Source organism: Hypanus sabinus, chromosome 8 (assembly GCF_030144855.1).
Source record: "Hypanus sabinus isolate sHypSab1 chromosome 8, sHypSab1.hap1, whole genome shotgun sequence".
Taxonomy (NCBI): domain Eukaryota; kingdom Metazoa; phylum Chordata; class Chondrichthyes; order Myliobatiformes; family Dasyatidae; genus Hypanus; species Hypanus sabinus.
In genome coordinates, this window is record NC_082713.1 from 30,532,944 (window position 1) to 30,549,400 (window position 16,457).

The 16,457-nt window shown below is 39.1% G+C and overlaps 1 protein-coding gene and 2 non-coding genes across 3 annotated transcripts; 1 reads left to right on the forward strand and 2 right to left on the reverse strand.

Moving 5' to 3' along the window:
- Positions 1 to 3,926: 3,926 nt before the first annotated feature.
- Positions 3,927 to 14,495, reverse strand: LOC132398014 (cytochrome c oxidase subunit 7B, mitochondrial). The gene is made up of 3 exons (XM_059976910.1): positions 14,358 to 14,495; positions 7,771 to 7,895; positions 3,927 to 4,131 (listed from the first exon to the last, which is right to left on the reverse strand). Exons 1-3 carry the CDS (start codon positions 14,392 to 14,394, stop codon positions 4,054 to 4,056), a joined length of 240 nt encoding a protein of 79 aa, XP_059832893.1. The 5' UTR covers positions 14,395 to 14,495; the 3' UTR covers positions 3,927 to 4,053.
- Positions 14,496 to 14,981: 486 nt separating this feature from the next.
- trnal-caa (transfer RNA leucine (anticodon CAA)) lies at positions 14,982 to 15,095 on the forward strand. Its single transcript has 2 exons — positions 14,982 to 15,019; positions 15,050 to 15,095. It is a non-coding gene; the product is annotated as a tRNA-Leu (tRNA).
- Positions 15,096 to 15,813: 718 nt separating this feature from the next.
- On the reverse strand, positions 15,814 to 15,928 carry trnal-caa (transfer RNA leucine (anticodon CAA)). The gene is made up of 2 exons: positions 15,891 to 15,928; positions 15,814 to 15,859 (listed from the first exon to the last, which is right to left on the reverse strand). It is a non-coding gene; the product is annotated as a tRNA-Leu (tRNA).
- Between the last annotated feature and the right edge of the window lie 529 nt (positions 15,929 to 16,457).

A 16,457-nucleotide genomic window follows, 5' to 3' on the forward strand; every position in this document is an offset into this window, starting at 1 on the left:
ACTTACATAATGACTTGTACTTAACAGCAGTTTTAGCATGACAAATAGCCTAGCCACAAAATAATTGCCAAACAAAACTGGACAGACACATAAGCCTCAGTCTAATTAAATATTTGAGTGCTTCTGAGAGGGTGAAGGGGTATAAAGGGATGTTGAAATACAGTAAGATTTAAGGTACAATTTTGAAGCTCTGAGACTTGACATTCAAAGCACACCTACCAAAAATGAAGGGATTAAAATCTGGGAATACTGAAATATTGAAGGTCAGAATTGCAGAAGTCCAAATGGTAATGGATGAGAACATATTGAGATTTAAATGCAGGAAGCAATTTCAAGCAATCTTAACCAGAAAAAACAGATCAACATGCACAAGAGCAATGGGACTTAACGTGGAGTGCAGAATTAAATCACACATCACAATGATGAAGTTCCAGAGAGGTAGAATAAGATCAGTTGATCATAAGTGGATTCAAACTATCATGTCCAGAGGCATAACAAAGAGTTTTGGCAGGTGAACTGAAGCAGAGCTCAAGTTTAGCATTGCTTCAAGCTTTAAAGGGCTTGATTACACAGCCCAAATTTGACATCAAAACATCTGGTTCAGTCAAAAGAATGCAAATACTGAAATCTCAAGCAACGCACAAAAAGCTGTTGAAACTCAGGTTAGGCAGTATTTATGAAGGGAACTGGACAGTCAGTATTTCAGGCTGAGATAAGGTCTCGGTCCAAAATATCAATTGTCCATTTATGCTATAACCATTTGGAATATAGCAATGGAATGATTAACTGGAGAACAAAAGGGTTTGAGGCAGGTGTTAAAATGATTAGCTTTGGTCTTTCCAAAGTAGAAAATTTATCCTCATCAGTTTCACGTACCAAACACAGTATAACAATTTAGAATTCAGAAATACAGCAAGGCTAAGATTATTAGCATCAGTGTATGTGCACAAACCATTTTTGTACAGATTTGCCAAGTATGTGGTTGAAAATGAGATTCCTGGATAGTATGCTTCCTCCCAGGTATCAGGGTCCAGGACATCTTAAATTGAGTCCTCAGCATTCCTAAGCAGGCAGATGAACAGCCAGAGGTCATGGTCCATACAGGTACCAATGACATGGATAGGATGAATGATGAGGTTCTGCTCAGGGAGTTAGGTGCTAAGTTAAAGGGCAGTACCTGCAGAGCTGTGATTTCAGGATTGCTACCCATGCCACATGCTAGTGAGGCCAGAACTAGGAAGATTATACAGTTTAACATATGGCTAAGGAGTTGGTGTGGGAGGGAGGACGTAAGATTTTTAGATCAGTGGACTCTCTTCCAGGGAAGGTGGGACCTGTACAGAGGGACGGCTTGCACCTAAACTGGTGGGGGACCAATATCCTAGTGGAAAATTTTGCTAATGCTGCATGGTGGGGTTCAAACTTGAGTTACATGGGAATAGGCACCAGAATGCTAGAACAGTTAGTGAAGAGGTCATAGAGGTAGATGTTGGTGAAACTCAGGAATCAAAAGGTTGAGCATGGTGTAACTAGTGTCCTGAGCGACGTATATTTCAATGCAAGAGTTCAGGGAATGGATCAACACCTGAAATTATGATATTTTAGCCACAGTGAGACTTGGTTGCATGAGGGGAAGGACTGGGAACTCAATATCCAGGAATCTGTTGTTTTAGACATGACCGAGAGGGATGGATTAAGGGAGGAGTATTGGCGTTACTAGTCAGGGAAAATGTCACGGCAGTGCTCCGTCAAGACAGACTGGAGAACTCGACTAGTGAGAAGTTATGGGTAGAACTGAGAGATAAGATTGAGAGAACATTTGATAGTACTGTATACAAAATTATGAGGGGTATAGATAAGGTAAATGCAAGCAGGCCTTTTCCACTGATGTTGGGTGGAACTACAACCAGAGGTCACGGCTTAAGAGTATAAGATGAGAAGTTTAAGGGGAACATGAGGGGAAACCTCTTCATTCAGAGGGTCATGAGAGAATGGAATGAACTGCCAGCACAAATGGTGCATATGAGCTCGATTTCAACTTTTAAGAGAAGTTTGGATATGTACATGGATAGTAGGGATATGGAGGGCTATGGTCCCCACGCAAGTCAATGGAAGTAGACAGTTCTGCATGGACTAGATGAGCTGAGGAGCTTGTTTCTGTGCTGTACTTCTCTATGTAGGTAACATCAGCAACAATGAGAATCCTTTTGAGCACTAAACATGAAGTGAATAGACAATTCTTACAGAAACAACTGAAACTAAGAGTCACACAAGCATATTGGGGGATGGTACAAAGGTTTAGTTTATCTGTCATATTATTTCTTACATCAAGGAACCATTTCTTTAATGGCATGATGGAAACCTGATTAAAAGATTCAAGATTGGAGCTTTGGAATGAATGGCAGAGATTTGAAATCAAATAGGATTTAAAATAAATGAGTGTGAACCAACCAGAAGTTAATTATACAATTTAAGATGATTACAGAATAATAATGATAATAGGAGCCAAAGTGGTGCAATCAATTTTTAAATGTACAGCAAAATTGGTAATTCACTATTCAGTAATCTTATGAAAAACCATCAATATGAAGTTTCAAATCTAATCACTTTTTGCAGATGTTGTTTGACTTGCTGGGTCCTGGATTGTTTCTTTTCAAATTGACAGCACCTGCAGGTTTGTATTTTTTTTAAATTTCCTTTATCCACTGTATTAGTTCAAATCTGTAGCCCTTGAACATAGGGAATAAAAATAAATGCTTTAGTAGTGATCTGGGCATCAGAAAGCAAAGACTCTCCAGATTACAAATCTTAGCACTAAATTTAATTGACATCTGGCAATAAGGATATATTTGGAGAGAAGCATAAAGATTGAAAGATGAGATGGGGTACAGATTACAATTAGCTCCCAAAATGAGGAAAAAATGTTTAAAATTCATGTTCTGAATGCTTTCGCTGAAGAGCAAGTGGAAGCAAATTATACATTATCTTCAAAGGCTTTGATTAAATGCACAACTTGCTAAAATCACAAGGCAATGAGGAAAAAGCAGAGGAGCAGGACCTATTGGATAACTCAACCAGGGTCAATAGTCTAACTGACCTCCTGTTCTAGGAACACCATGTTCCTGTGACCTAGTTTTTGAAATATTACAGCTGACATTAGTAGTGACAAATTAGCTTTGAGAATTATCATATAGGTCAATTAGGTTTAGGATTCTTATCAAAATCTGCTGTGTAGCATTTCTCCAGTTCCAAATACCTTCGAGTTAAAATTCTTCGTTCTGTACTCCTCCAAGAAGAGCATGTTGCTTTTCTCCTGCAATATACCCTTGTTCCTTTACTCCTGTACAACAAATGTTTGCTTTGTCTAAATTGGGTTTTAGGACAGAATAGCCTTTTCTGTCTCTGCAATTCCCCCAGTTTTCATTTGTATAGCATTTTTAGATATCTAATGTGAAGAGTAAAACTTAGCTGTACAGTATTAACTTAAGGAGATATGAAAATGCAGATGCTGGAAGGCGGAGGAAAACTGTCAATATTTCGGGCAAGTCCCTACATCAGGACTGTATTAATTTAATCTCTACTGATAACAAACCCAACTCCGGCATAGTGCCAAGCCCAGCTGCAAAAGGAGGAGGGATGGACATGGAGCAAGCAACCCCATCCCATAATAACCCAGTGGAAAAGAATTGCCAAAAGAAGCTCCCAGACATCCCTGGGAGAGGAAGGACCTTCACCTAGAAGACACATATAGAAGGGCTACACTTGGATTTGAAAGACTGATCCAGGACAGAGGACTCTGGCAAGCTGCTGTTGGCAACCTATGTCCCAGTAAGGGTGATGGGCTTAAGAGGAAGACTAAAACCACACAATCTTTTGCTTCATGCATAACATACCCAAAAGTAAATAAAAATTCCAAAAAAATACAATCTGTTTTATTAAATTTATTGATTTACTATTGATATTAAAGAGGGAAATTAGTACAGCACAAGCCACGAGGCCATAGGCAAGTTCAGCCTATCTGTATTCTTCATTGCAAACACTTGGTCCTTTTGTCTAATCTGATCTCCATTCTTTAGGAGTGATCTTGCCAATGGGTGACAAGTTCCACGTGATTCCAGCCTGTGTAGAAACCTACATGTAAACAAAGAATGAGAAAGCGTCTATTATTTTCACATTCTTGGAAAACAGAACTTTATATAGGGACTTCGTTTTCTCCAAAACAACTTCATTTCAGTATTCCAGCACAAAAGTTTGACTTCCTGACATGTTTGCTTGATTTTCTTAAATAACTTTTGCACACTGACAAAACCACAGCAAGGTACCCTTGAATTTATTTCAAAATAACCAACTTTAAAACATTAGATAATGCATGCAGGGTCCATAAAGATCACCATTCTTCCAACTGCATCACTTATGGAATTATAAAAATGATTGACCCAACACCAAGAACCATCTTTCTCAACCCAGACTGTTCTTAAGACATTCTTTATCAAAAAAAATTAAAAACCAAGTTCTTAACATTAAAAACTTCTGAAAAACAAAAAAAAACTCAGTTTTCACTGATACTTGCTAATAACACAATAAATGTTTAATGGGAGAATACAGGTTCCATACATAATCCTTTTGTACTTCATGGTAAATGATTTAGTGGCTCCCGATCCCACTTTCTTTAGAGAGAGGGGTGACTGGAAAAACTGTCAGTGAACACACATCTAGCCATCCTAAATTGAGTGACCTCTGCCGCAAAAAGTATGAAGATATTTTCTTTTAGAAAAAAAGTCCTCAGCAAAGAGAATCATAGCCTTAAACATAAAACTTGAAGCCCCAGAAATTTCTTCATCCAAAGGAACTGGAATGAAGTATATAAAGTATAGCCAGTTTTAGTTAATTCTCATATGGAGACCACGTTCAGTTCTGCATAATAAGTCATAATAATAGATGAAGCAAAGTCACTAGAATAATGCTCAAGCCTAAAACCTAGGATGGTTTGCCATGGCAACCATTTCACTTCCTTAAGTATCAAAGTAAGAACTGATATAATTAAGCCTCTTAAAGATCATATTAGAAGAATTTTATAGAAACCTTTTCTTCCTGAGGAGCCTAACAAGACCATATCTTTTAAGGTAAAACTCAAACACTCTGGGATGGTAAATCACTGTACACAAGTAGAAATCTGGAACTCTCACTCCAAACCCAATGAGGATTGACACAAAATCCCAATACCAGATCAACTGAAAAACTTTAAAATTTAAAGTAAATTTATTATCAAAGTTCATATATGGTCACCATGTACAACTATGACATTCAATTTCTTGTGGGCATACTCAGTAAATATAAGGAAACAATGAAAGACCACTCCCAACAGGATGGACAAACAATGTGCAAAAGACAACAAACTATGCAAATACAAAAAGGGAAATAAATAAATAAACAATAAATATCAAGAACATGAGATGAAAAGCCTTTGAAAGTGAGTCCACAGGTTGTGGGAACAGTTCAGTGATGGAACGAGTGAAGTTATACACACTGGTTCAGAAGCCTGATGGTTGAGGGGTAATAAGTGTTCCTAAACCTAGTGGTGCAAGTCCTGAGGCTCCTGTACCTTCCTCATAACGGCAACAGTGAGAAGAGAGTATGGCCTAGATGGCAGAGGTTCTTAATGACGGGTGCTTCTTCCTGTGACAGCACTCCATGTAGATGTGCTCAATGATGGGGAGTGATTTACCCATGATGGACTGGGCTTTATCCACTACTTTAGACTCTCCACCACACACCTATAGAAGTTGTCGAAGTTTTAGATGACATGCCAAATCTTCACAAATTTCTAAGCAAGTAGAGAAGTTGGTTTGCTTTCTTCATGACACTTGTGTACTGCACAGAGGACAGATCCTCTTAAGTAGCACTGAGAAATTAAAAGTTGCTGATTCCCCCCCCCCCATGAAAATAAGCTCATGGACCTCCAGTTTCCTCCTCCTGAAGTCAATAATCATTTCCTTGGTCTTACTGCTGTGGAGTCAGAGATTGTTGTTGTGGCTCCACTCAGCCAGATTTCCAATCTCCCTCCTATATGCAGATTTGTCACCTCTTTTGATTCGGCCAGTGACAGTGGCATTATCAGCAAATTTATATAAGGCACTGCAGCTGTGCTTAGCCTCACAATCATAAGTACTTAGAACAAATGTTGATGAAAATCTTATATTAAAATATCAGGTGCAAAACAAAGATGGGTAAAATAGATATTAACCAAAATCTAATCTGAATGACAGATTTTAATGACTGAACAGTTTCCTCCAGTTCCTATACTATTAACAAATCCCATAATAGCTTATTCTGAAAGGTTAAACTTCAAAACGTGTGTCTGCTTTATGGCAAATATCATATGAAAAGAATGTCTATTAAATTTAATGAAACAGAAAATACTGGAAATATTCTGCAGGTCAGGCAGCCAGCATTTGGGAATAGAGATAATACAATAGCAGCTCCTTTTGACCATTCATCAGAACAAGCTGCCAAGTATTTCCAACATTGTTCCCTCAGGTTTCTAGGATTTGCATGCATTTCATATCTCTATAAAAGTACTGTGAGGTTTATAGTCAGAATCACGGAAATGTAATCATAGAAAGAGCCCACCATATTCATGCCAATATTTTTAATCATCTACTCTAATCCAAATTGTCCACATCATGACTTTATCCTTCTATACCTTGCCTATCAAAGATGTCCAATTGTCTCCTAAATGTAGTAATCATATCCGATTCCTTCACCATTTCTGGCAGCAAGTTACAATCATCAATCACTGTGTAAAATGAAGCAACCCTCAGATCATATCACTTTAATTTCATGCCCTTGTCTTTGAAACCCCAACCGGAGAAGTAATGTTTTGACCATCAATGCCTCTCATTTCACATTCTTCTATTAAATCACCATTAACGTCCTTTTTTCTAGGGGGATAAATCAGCCTATTTAATCTCCAATGCAAGCAATATTATGGTGACTCTCTTTTGAGCCCCAGTACAATGTTCATCCTACATATATATTGGACTTATAATTTAACTCTAAAACTGAAATTCTCAGTTTTGGCAAAAAGTACAAAGATTCAAAGATCCATTTTAAGTATGAGTCACAAACATGCAGTTCTCTATTTTTGAAAATAATTGGCTTCATCAAAATTGAGAAAACTTGTAATATTGAAACTCCAATAAGGTAATATTTTGATGTTCAAGCTCTTCATTAATGGTTAAATAAAAATTATACAGGTTGCTTCAACACAATTTCAGAGCCTGCAGGCCTGCACTCCCGTCCATGCTGCTCTTCAGTGTTGACTCTCTGGAAGACAAAATTTTTGTCTGCAGCTGACCCAGTGCAAGATGAGGAACTGCTGTGTAATTATTCTTGTAGAATCAAAGCTCCAGGACAACATCCCGTATACCATCAATCTTTAGGTCGTGCCACTCAGGGACTTGTGCCAATATTACTTTGTAAGTATGTGTGCTGTGTGTGACTATACGTATTGTGTTTTGCACCTTCGCCCTGGAAGAAAGCCGTTTCATTTAGCTGTACACATGTGCATAGCTGAATTACAATTCAACTTGAACTTAAGCATAAAAAGTGTACACAGATTCCATTCATTGTCAACCAATGACTTAAAATAAGTTAAAGCAAATCAGTAGTTTACTGTAGTTATAAAGGCTAAGGAACCATTCTCAAAGAATGTGAGTTTCTGGAACTGGTTAACTTTCAAAATGCAGAATATTCATTCAAAATACTTACATAACTCCAAACTGCAACACAGAATACTATTCCTCCTGCCAGGATAGCGTTTCCATATTTATCATGGAAGTCAGGACCTGCTTTCTGATGAGCTCGTCTTGCTGCAATGTGGCGAATGCTCTGACCTGAATATTTTTTAAAGATATCCATAGTTAACATTTTTAAATTCAGTTCACTTCATGTTCCGACGCACAAAAAATTCTCAGAATTAAAAAAAGGCTCTAGTATTTCTCCAACCCTTCCTGTAACCATATCAGCCATTTTTCAATCCATTCTGATACAACCTCTTATATGCTTGAATGATATGAAAATCCATTCTGCATCCAAGAGTACTTTTTGGAAGTTCATTTACAATATTTACATCAATCCTCTGCCATTTAACCAGTAACATACAACTGTTTTTCTAAACAAATCCACGCAGGTCGCCAGTTATTGCTCACTGAACAGTTAATCAGAAATAAAGATTGAAAATAGTAATAGGAGTTGGAGAGTTCTGAAGAAGGACCTTGGCTTGAAACGTCAACTATTTCCCTCTATATTTGCTATTCGACATGCTGAGTTCCTCCAGCATTTTGTGTTGCTCAAGATTTCCAGCATCTGCAGAAGCTCGAGTTTATGGTAGGCCCTTAAGCCTGCCCATTCATTTAATATCATCATGGCTGATCATATGAATATCACATTCCAATTCTTCCCATGTTCTTCAATGCCTTAGTTTAGAAATGCATCTACAGGTGGCCCTGCTTTTCGAATGTTCGATTTACAACAACTCGCTGTTACAAAAGAATTACATTAGTACCTGTTTTCGCTAACCAAAGAGGATTTTCACTTTTACGAAGAAAAAATGCCCGCTTTATATGTGTGTTTACCCCGAGAAAGACTACAATGACCATGAAGCCTTGTGTGGGCAGTTGTTTGAGCATGCGTATACGTGCATATGCATGTACGTGCCGATTTTTTTTCTCCAAATTGATTTTGGTTCGCTGCTTTCCCGAGTTTGATAAATGAAACTACACTGTACCTACAATATTTCAACTTTATATAGGGTGTAAATTTATTATATCATTCCTGCTTTTACTAACTGTTAGTGTTATTTTAGGTTTTATGTGTTATATACTTTGATTTGGTAGGTTATTTTTTTGGGTCTGTGAACGCTCAAATAATTTTCCCATATAAATTAATGGTAATTGCTTCTTCACTTTACGACATTTCGGATTACAAACAGTTTCATAGGAACGCTCTACCTTCAGATTGCAGGTAGATCTGAATCTACATTCAGATTTACCTCCATTTCCATAAATTCAAAGTAAATTTATTATCGAAGTACATAAATGTCACCATATACAACCTTGAGATTCATTTTCTTGTGTGCATACTTAGCAAATCAAAGAACTATACTAGAATCAATGAAAGACTGAACTAAACAGGTTGGACAAACAACCAATGTACAAAAGACAACTATGCAAATACAAAAGAAAAAAGAAACAATAATAATAATAAATAATAAGTGTCCTGAGGTTGTGGGAATAGTTCAGTGATGGGACAAGTGAAGTTATCCCCATTGGTTCAAGAGCCCAATGGCTGAGGGGCAGTAACTGTTCCTGAACCTGGTGGTGCAAGTCATGAGGCTCCTGTACCTTCTAACTGATTGCAGCAGAAAGAAGAAAGCATGACCTGGGTGCTGGGGTCCCTGATGATGGATGCTGCTTTCCTGCAACAGTAATTCATGTACATGTGCTCAAAGGTGGGGAGAGCTTTATCCGTGTTGGACTGGACTATATCCACTACTTTTTCTAGGATTTTCTGTTCAAGGGCATTGAAGTTTCCATATGAGGATGTGATACAGCCAGTCAATATACTCTCCACCATACATCCAAAGGAGTTTGCCAAAGTTTTAGATGTCATGCCAAATCTTTGCAAACTTCCAAGGAAGTAGAGGCACTGCCGTGCTTTCATTATAATTGCACTTGTGTGCTGGGCCCAGGACAGATCCTCTGAAATGGTAACTCTTGAGGAATTTAAAGTTGCTGCCCCTCTCCACCTCTGATTCTCCGATGAGGACTGGCTCATTGACCTCTGGTTTCCTCCTCATGAAATCAATAATCATCCTCTTAGTCTTGCTCATATTGAGTAAGAGGTTGTCGTCGTGGCAGCACTCATCCGGATTTTCAATCTCCCTTCTATCTGCTGATTCATCATCCCCTTCGATTTGTCCGACAACAGTGGTATCATTGGCAAACTTAAATATGGCATTAGAGCTGTGCTTAACCACAGTCATAAGTGTAAAGCTACTAGTGTAGGGGACTAAGCATACAGCCTTCTGGTGCACCTCTGCTGATGGTGATTTTGGAGATGTTTGTTGCCAATCCAAACTGATTGGGGTCTGCAAGTGAGGAAATTGAGGATCCAAGTGCACAAGGAGGTACTGAGGCCTAGGTCTTAAAGCTTATTGAGCTGTGGTCAATAAAGAGCCTCCTGATGTATGCACCTTTGCTGTCCAAATGTTCAGGCTTGAGTGAAGAGCCAATAAAATGATACCTGCTGTGGACCTGTTATGCCAATAGGCAAACTGGAGCGGATCCAAATTGTTTCTGAGGTAGGAGTTGGTATGTTTCAGCATCATCCTCTCAAATCACTTCATCACAGTGAATGTAAGTGCTACTGGACTACAGTCTTTGAGGCAAGTTACCACGTTCTTCTTGGGCACTGGTATAATTGAAGCCTGCTTGAAGTAGGTGGATACCTCAGACTACCAAAGCGACAGGTTAATGATATCTGTGAACACTCCAGTCCATAAGATAGAGGACCAGTAGGCCATTCAGCCCATTGAGTCTGCTCCACCATTCAATCATGGGCCGATCCAATTCTTCAAGTCATCCCCACACCCCTGCTTTCACCCCATACCCTTTGATGCTCTGGCTAATCAAGAACCTATGTATGTCTGCCTTAAATACACCCAATGACTTGGCCTCCACAGCAGCTCATGGCAACAAATTCCACAGATTTACCACCCTCTGACTAAAGTAATTTCTCCGCATTTCTGTTATAAATGAACATTCTACAATCCTGAAGTCATGCCCCCTTATCCTAGACTCCCCTACCATGGGAAATAACTTTGCCACATCTAATCTGTTCAGTCCTTTTAACATTAGGAATGTTTCAATGAGATCCCCCTGCATTCTCCTGAAGTCCAGAGAATACAGCCCAAGAGCTGCCAGCTGTTCCTCACACAGTAACTCTTTCATTCCTGGAAACATTCTTGTGAATCTTCTCTGAACCCTCTCCAATGTCAGTATATCCTTTCTAAAATAAGGAGCCCAAAACTGCACACAAAACTCATAAGTGTGGTCTCACGAGTGCCTTATAGAGCCTCAACATCACATCCCTGCTCTTATATTCTATACCTCTAGAAATGAATGCCAACATTGCATTCACCTTCTTCACAACCGACTCAACCTACAGGTTAACCTTCAGGGTATCTTGTACATGGACCCCCAAGTTTCTTTGCATCTCTGCATTTTGAATTCTCTCCCCATCTAAACAATAGTCTGCCCATTTATTTCTTCCACCAAAGTGCATGACCACATACTTTCCAACATTGTATTTCATTTGCCACTTCTTTGCCCATTTCCCCTAAGCTCTCTGCAGGCTCTCCATTTCCTAAACACTACCCGCTCCTCCACCTATCTTTGCGTCATCGGCAAATTTAGCCACAAATTGCTTAATACCATAGTCCAAATCATTGACATACATTGTAAAAAGTTGTGGTCCCAACAGCGACCCCTGTGGAACTCCACTGGTAATCGGCAGCCAGCCAGTATAGGATCCCTTTATTCCCACTCTCTGTTTTCTGCCAATCAGCCAATGCTCCACCCATGCTAGTAACTTCCTTGTAATTCCATGGGCTCTTATCTTGCTAAGCCGCCTCATGTGCGGCACCTTGTCAAAGGCTTTCTGAAAATCCAAGTACACCAAGTCCACTGCATCTCCTTTGTCTACTCTACTTGTAATTTCCTCAAAGAATTGCAATAGGTTTGTCAGGCAGGGTTTTCCTTTCAGGAAACAACACTGGCTTTGGCCTAACTTGTCATATGCCTCCAGGTATGTCGTAATCTCATCCCTAATGATCAATTCCAACAACTTCCCAACCACTTATGTCAGGCTAATAGATCTATAGTTTCCTTTCTGCTGCCCCCCACCCTTCTTAAATAGCAGAGTAACATTTGCAATTTTCCAGTCAAGTGGTACAATGCCAAAATCTATCGATTCTTGAAAGATCATTGGTAACACCTCCGCAATCTCTCCAGCTACTTCCTTCAGAACCCAAGGGTGCATTCCATCAGGTTCAGGAGATTTGTCCACCCGCAAACCATTAAGCTTCCAGAGCACCTTCTCAGTCATAATTTTCACTGCACAAACCTCACTTCCCTGACACTCTTTGAATGTCCGGTAGACTGCAGCCCATTCCATGGGTTATCATCTTGCTAAGCAGCCTTGTGTGGCACCTTGTCAAAGGCCTTCTGAAAATCCAAGTACACCACATCTACTACAGTCAATTGTTCAGTTCAGGTCTTTAGTACCTGCCCACAGAAAGCATCAACCTCACCTAGGTGGAATGCTTTTTGTGCATTCAACCTCCTGAAGGGTGCTCTCGTGTCAGCCTCAGAAACTGGGATTATTTTAAAAAACTAAGATACAGCACAAAAAAGGCCCTTCGAACAATGCAGCCCAGCAACTCCCAATTTAATCCAAGCCTCATCATGAGGCAATTTACAATGACTAATTGACCTTCCAATCGGTAGGTCTTTGAAATACATAGCCCTCCATTTTTCTTTCATTCATTTTCCCATCTTAGATTTCCTTACATAAGCCTTTGCTGACTGGTTTGGTGCGGAGTATACAACTGTCAGGTCAGCAGAAAAGGTCACTGGCTGCAGTCTGCCATCACTGCAAGACTTTACGTGTCAAGGACAAGGAAGCAGGCAGAAGAAAGCAATGCTGACATGACCCACCCAGCAAACTGCTTTTTCCAAAATTTCCCTTCTGGAAAGCACTATAGTGCTTTAAATACAAACACAGCAAGCTATCTTAAAAAGTTTCTTCCCTCAGGCTGTTGATCTGATAAACCATTTCAGTTAGACCTGACCACCCCCATCTATACCCCATCACTGCATTGTAAACACTTTAAATCATGTTTTATTATGCTATAAATCATAAATACATGCTGGCATTTTAATCCTTAGCTGTACTTTAACCTCTAGCTTTATTTTTATATAATCATGTATAAATGTTGAATGTTGTTTCCCGTTGCTGACCAACACATCACAGCAAATTCCTAATACATGTAAATGTATACGCTGAATAAGGTTGATCCCTGATCGTTAAATGTATCTCCCTTCACCAGAACCCCTGGTGGGAGTTCTATGCACCCACCGTGTAAAAAAAGACTTATCCCTAACATCACCCTATACTAAAAATTATGCCACCTCAGAATTTAACCTCCTGTAAACATTTAGTGAAACAAACCAAATTGAACTAGTCTATCATCAAATAGCAGTCCAACCATCCCAAAGTCAAGAGGAGCATGGGTTTCAAATTCATTTCTCCCTTATACCAGCATTACCGTCTGCATCACCATCTAGTATGGAGGGTGGGGGGGGGGGGTCCTTCACAAGACTGAAGTAAGTTGCAGAAACCTGTAAAATCAGTCATCCCCATCATGGGTACTAGCCTCTCTGGTATCCAAGACATCTTCAAGAAGTGGCGCCTTAGGAAAGCGGCGTCCATTAAGGATCCGCAGCACCCAGGACATGCCCTCTTCATACTGTTACGGTCGAGGAGGAGGTACAGAAGCCTGAAGACACACACTCAGCAATTCAGGAATAGCTTCTTCCTCCCCAGCATCCAATTTCTAAATGAACATTGAACTCATGAACACTACCTTTTTATTTGATTTTTGCACTACATATTTAACTTAACTATTTTATATATACATACACAGTTTTTTTCTCTATATTCATTTATCATGTATTTCATTGTACTACTGCCATAAAGCTAACAAATTAAACCCGATTCTGATTATTACTCTGCTCCTATATCTTACGGACTTTAGGCCTCGCGGGTGATGCTTAAAATCACACAGCCATCTTGACAATCATGAAACTGTCCCTGATTTTATTTTCGCCTGGTGTACAAAGGTTAAGCCAACTGATCAGCAGTAACCGAGTTGATATCCACATACTGTCTTGAACAAAAATATAACATTTGCAATTTTCCGATTTCTATTGGGAGGTGCTTGAGGCCTCTGCAATTACCACCTTTGCTTCTGTAACATTCCCCCACTCAAAAAGGAACGTAAAAACAATATTTAGTCGTAAGATGGGAATAAAGAAAAAGTTATGTTTGTTAAAAATGAGTGTCTTAGCAATTCCGTTTCCTTCTTTTTAAACCTTCACAACGCAAGGTCAACTTGATGCCCTCAGCCGCCTTCTGCTGTCGCCAACGGGCTTGATACAGCACTTTAACAATTTTCACAAAGCCAGGAAGACACGTTTAGATAAAGCTGAGCCACCCCTGACAATTATATTTACCGGACAGAGACAGAAGTTTCCTGGTCAAAGGGATCATATCTACGCCGCTCGGTCACCGGCAAACACGCAAAATGGCCCCAGTTCCTTCTCCGCAACGTGCATGCGCCAACCGCTGGACGTCTTCAGGGAACCGAAGGGGAAGTAACATTATTTACGTCAGCAATCGCTGTATTTTTATTTTATATAGTTATTTGTAATCTGTAATAAAAAATGAAAACGGGATCTAAAACTTCGGCTTGAGAGGCGCATGCGCAGTTGGTATAAAAGCAAGATGAGGCCTTAAAACACCAGTTCCCAGAATGCTAGGCGGCTACCCGCTCCGTCAGTCTGTTCATAAATCTTAATAAATCAACCCCCTCTCGCTTGTATTATTCAGTTTATATTATATTGAAAATGGGATTAATTATTTGTTTAATCGAGATTGAGGAAGAGTTCAATTTCGAAATACTTAATGCTCTTCGACTCCGAAGAGAAGCCTGGAACCCGGTACTTTTCAACGGGGAGATTGTCGGCTTCCGAAATAAATGTTGTAGGAAAAATTAAATTAAATCATTGCTGAAAATAATGACCACACGACATTTCCTTTTTGGTTATGAAAGTTGGTGTCAAGTATTTAGTATAGATGTCAGGATGGCCGAGTGGTCTAAGGCGCCAGACTCAAGGAATAAACTCCTTCCGTAGTAGAACGGGTGTTCTGGTCTCCAAGTGGAGGCGTGGGTTCGAATCCCACTTCTGACATGTGTATTTTTTCCTACATTCCAATATTTTAACGATTTAAATAATAAATTAAGATCCGGTATAATCTAATATTATTTTCAAATCATTTAATGGGGTAGATTGGCAGTAGCGTTATACACCTGTTCCTATTTTTCTATCTAGTGAGTTTTGTAAGTGATTTTATGTTAGGTTACATATAATACTCTTCAACGCTCCATTTCATACTCCGGAGAAAAATAGTTCAAAGATTAATTATGAGGCTTCTTCGTTTCCTCGATCACGCAGGAGTTTAATTGCAGTTAGCACTATTATTGGCAATAGGGCCGAGAGAATGATATTGATTGCATTCTTAATGTATCCTAATTTCAGTCTTGTGGTTTAGTACTAACTATATGGAATATATTTGAATTTAGTCATGTTTCTGAAATTAATTGCACCCAAACAGATGAAGCCATTGACAAAAGAGATTTCTTCTTAAATCACTTTAAGTGCAAGATAACTACAGCATATAGTGCTGTATATGTCTTGTTAAGAAACTTTCACAAACTTGCTTGAATTAAGATCAATTCCCAAATATATTCATCTTGTTGACAGGATCCTACAACATAATCATAGATACAACATGGAAATGGACATTCTGTTTCAAATTCCATTACATTATAATCCCATTTTTATATTCTTCTCACATTACAATTTCTACCATCGCATCCGTTGTATCACTGCGCTGCCCAAAATTTCATGTCAGGAGTGGGATTTGAACCCACGCCTCCACTTGGAGACCAGAACACCCCTGTATATTACGGAAGGAGTTTATTCCTTGAGTCTGGCGCCTTAGACCACTCGGCCATCCTGACGTACTGAACAATAATGAATAAATTAAAACTGAGGAATGTTATCTTAGAATTTTAGGGTTCTAATTCATAGTGAAATTATTTCGGTATTAAAAAATGAAATACTTTTTCAATATCTGAAAAACACGTCTCAGCGAAGTAAAAGTGACAGTACAATTTATCAAATCTCTAATCAGACCACATTTGTAGTAGTTTCCCGCATCTCACCTTGGAAAGAACATCTACTTCTTTTAATGTAGATCTACAGAATTATACCTGAACTCCAAATTAAATTACAATGGGAGACCACTCAAAGTGGGGTTGTATCTCGTTGAATTTAATGATAAAGAATTGATGATTATTTGCTATAGAGGGAAAGCAAAATGCTAGAAAGAAACTAGTTCTGCTGGTGAGCAGATGAAAAACTTGGGGGTATGGGTGGGGGCACGCAAATGGATCATGAACAAAAAAATCAGAGCCAGGACTTCAGGGGTGGAGAGAGGTGTGCATGATATCAGAAACACTTTCACTAAGAGTAGAAATCTGCAAGCCT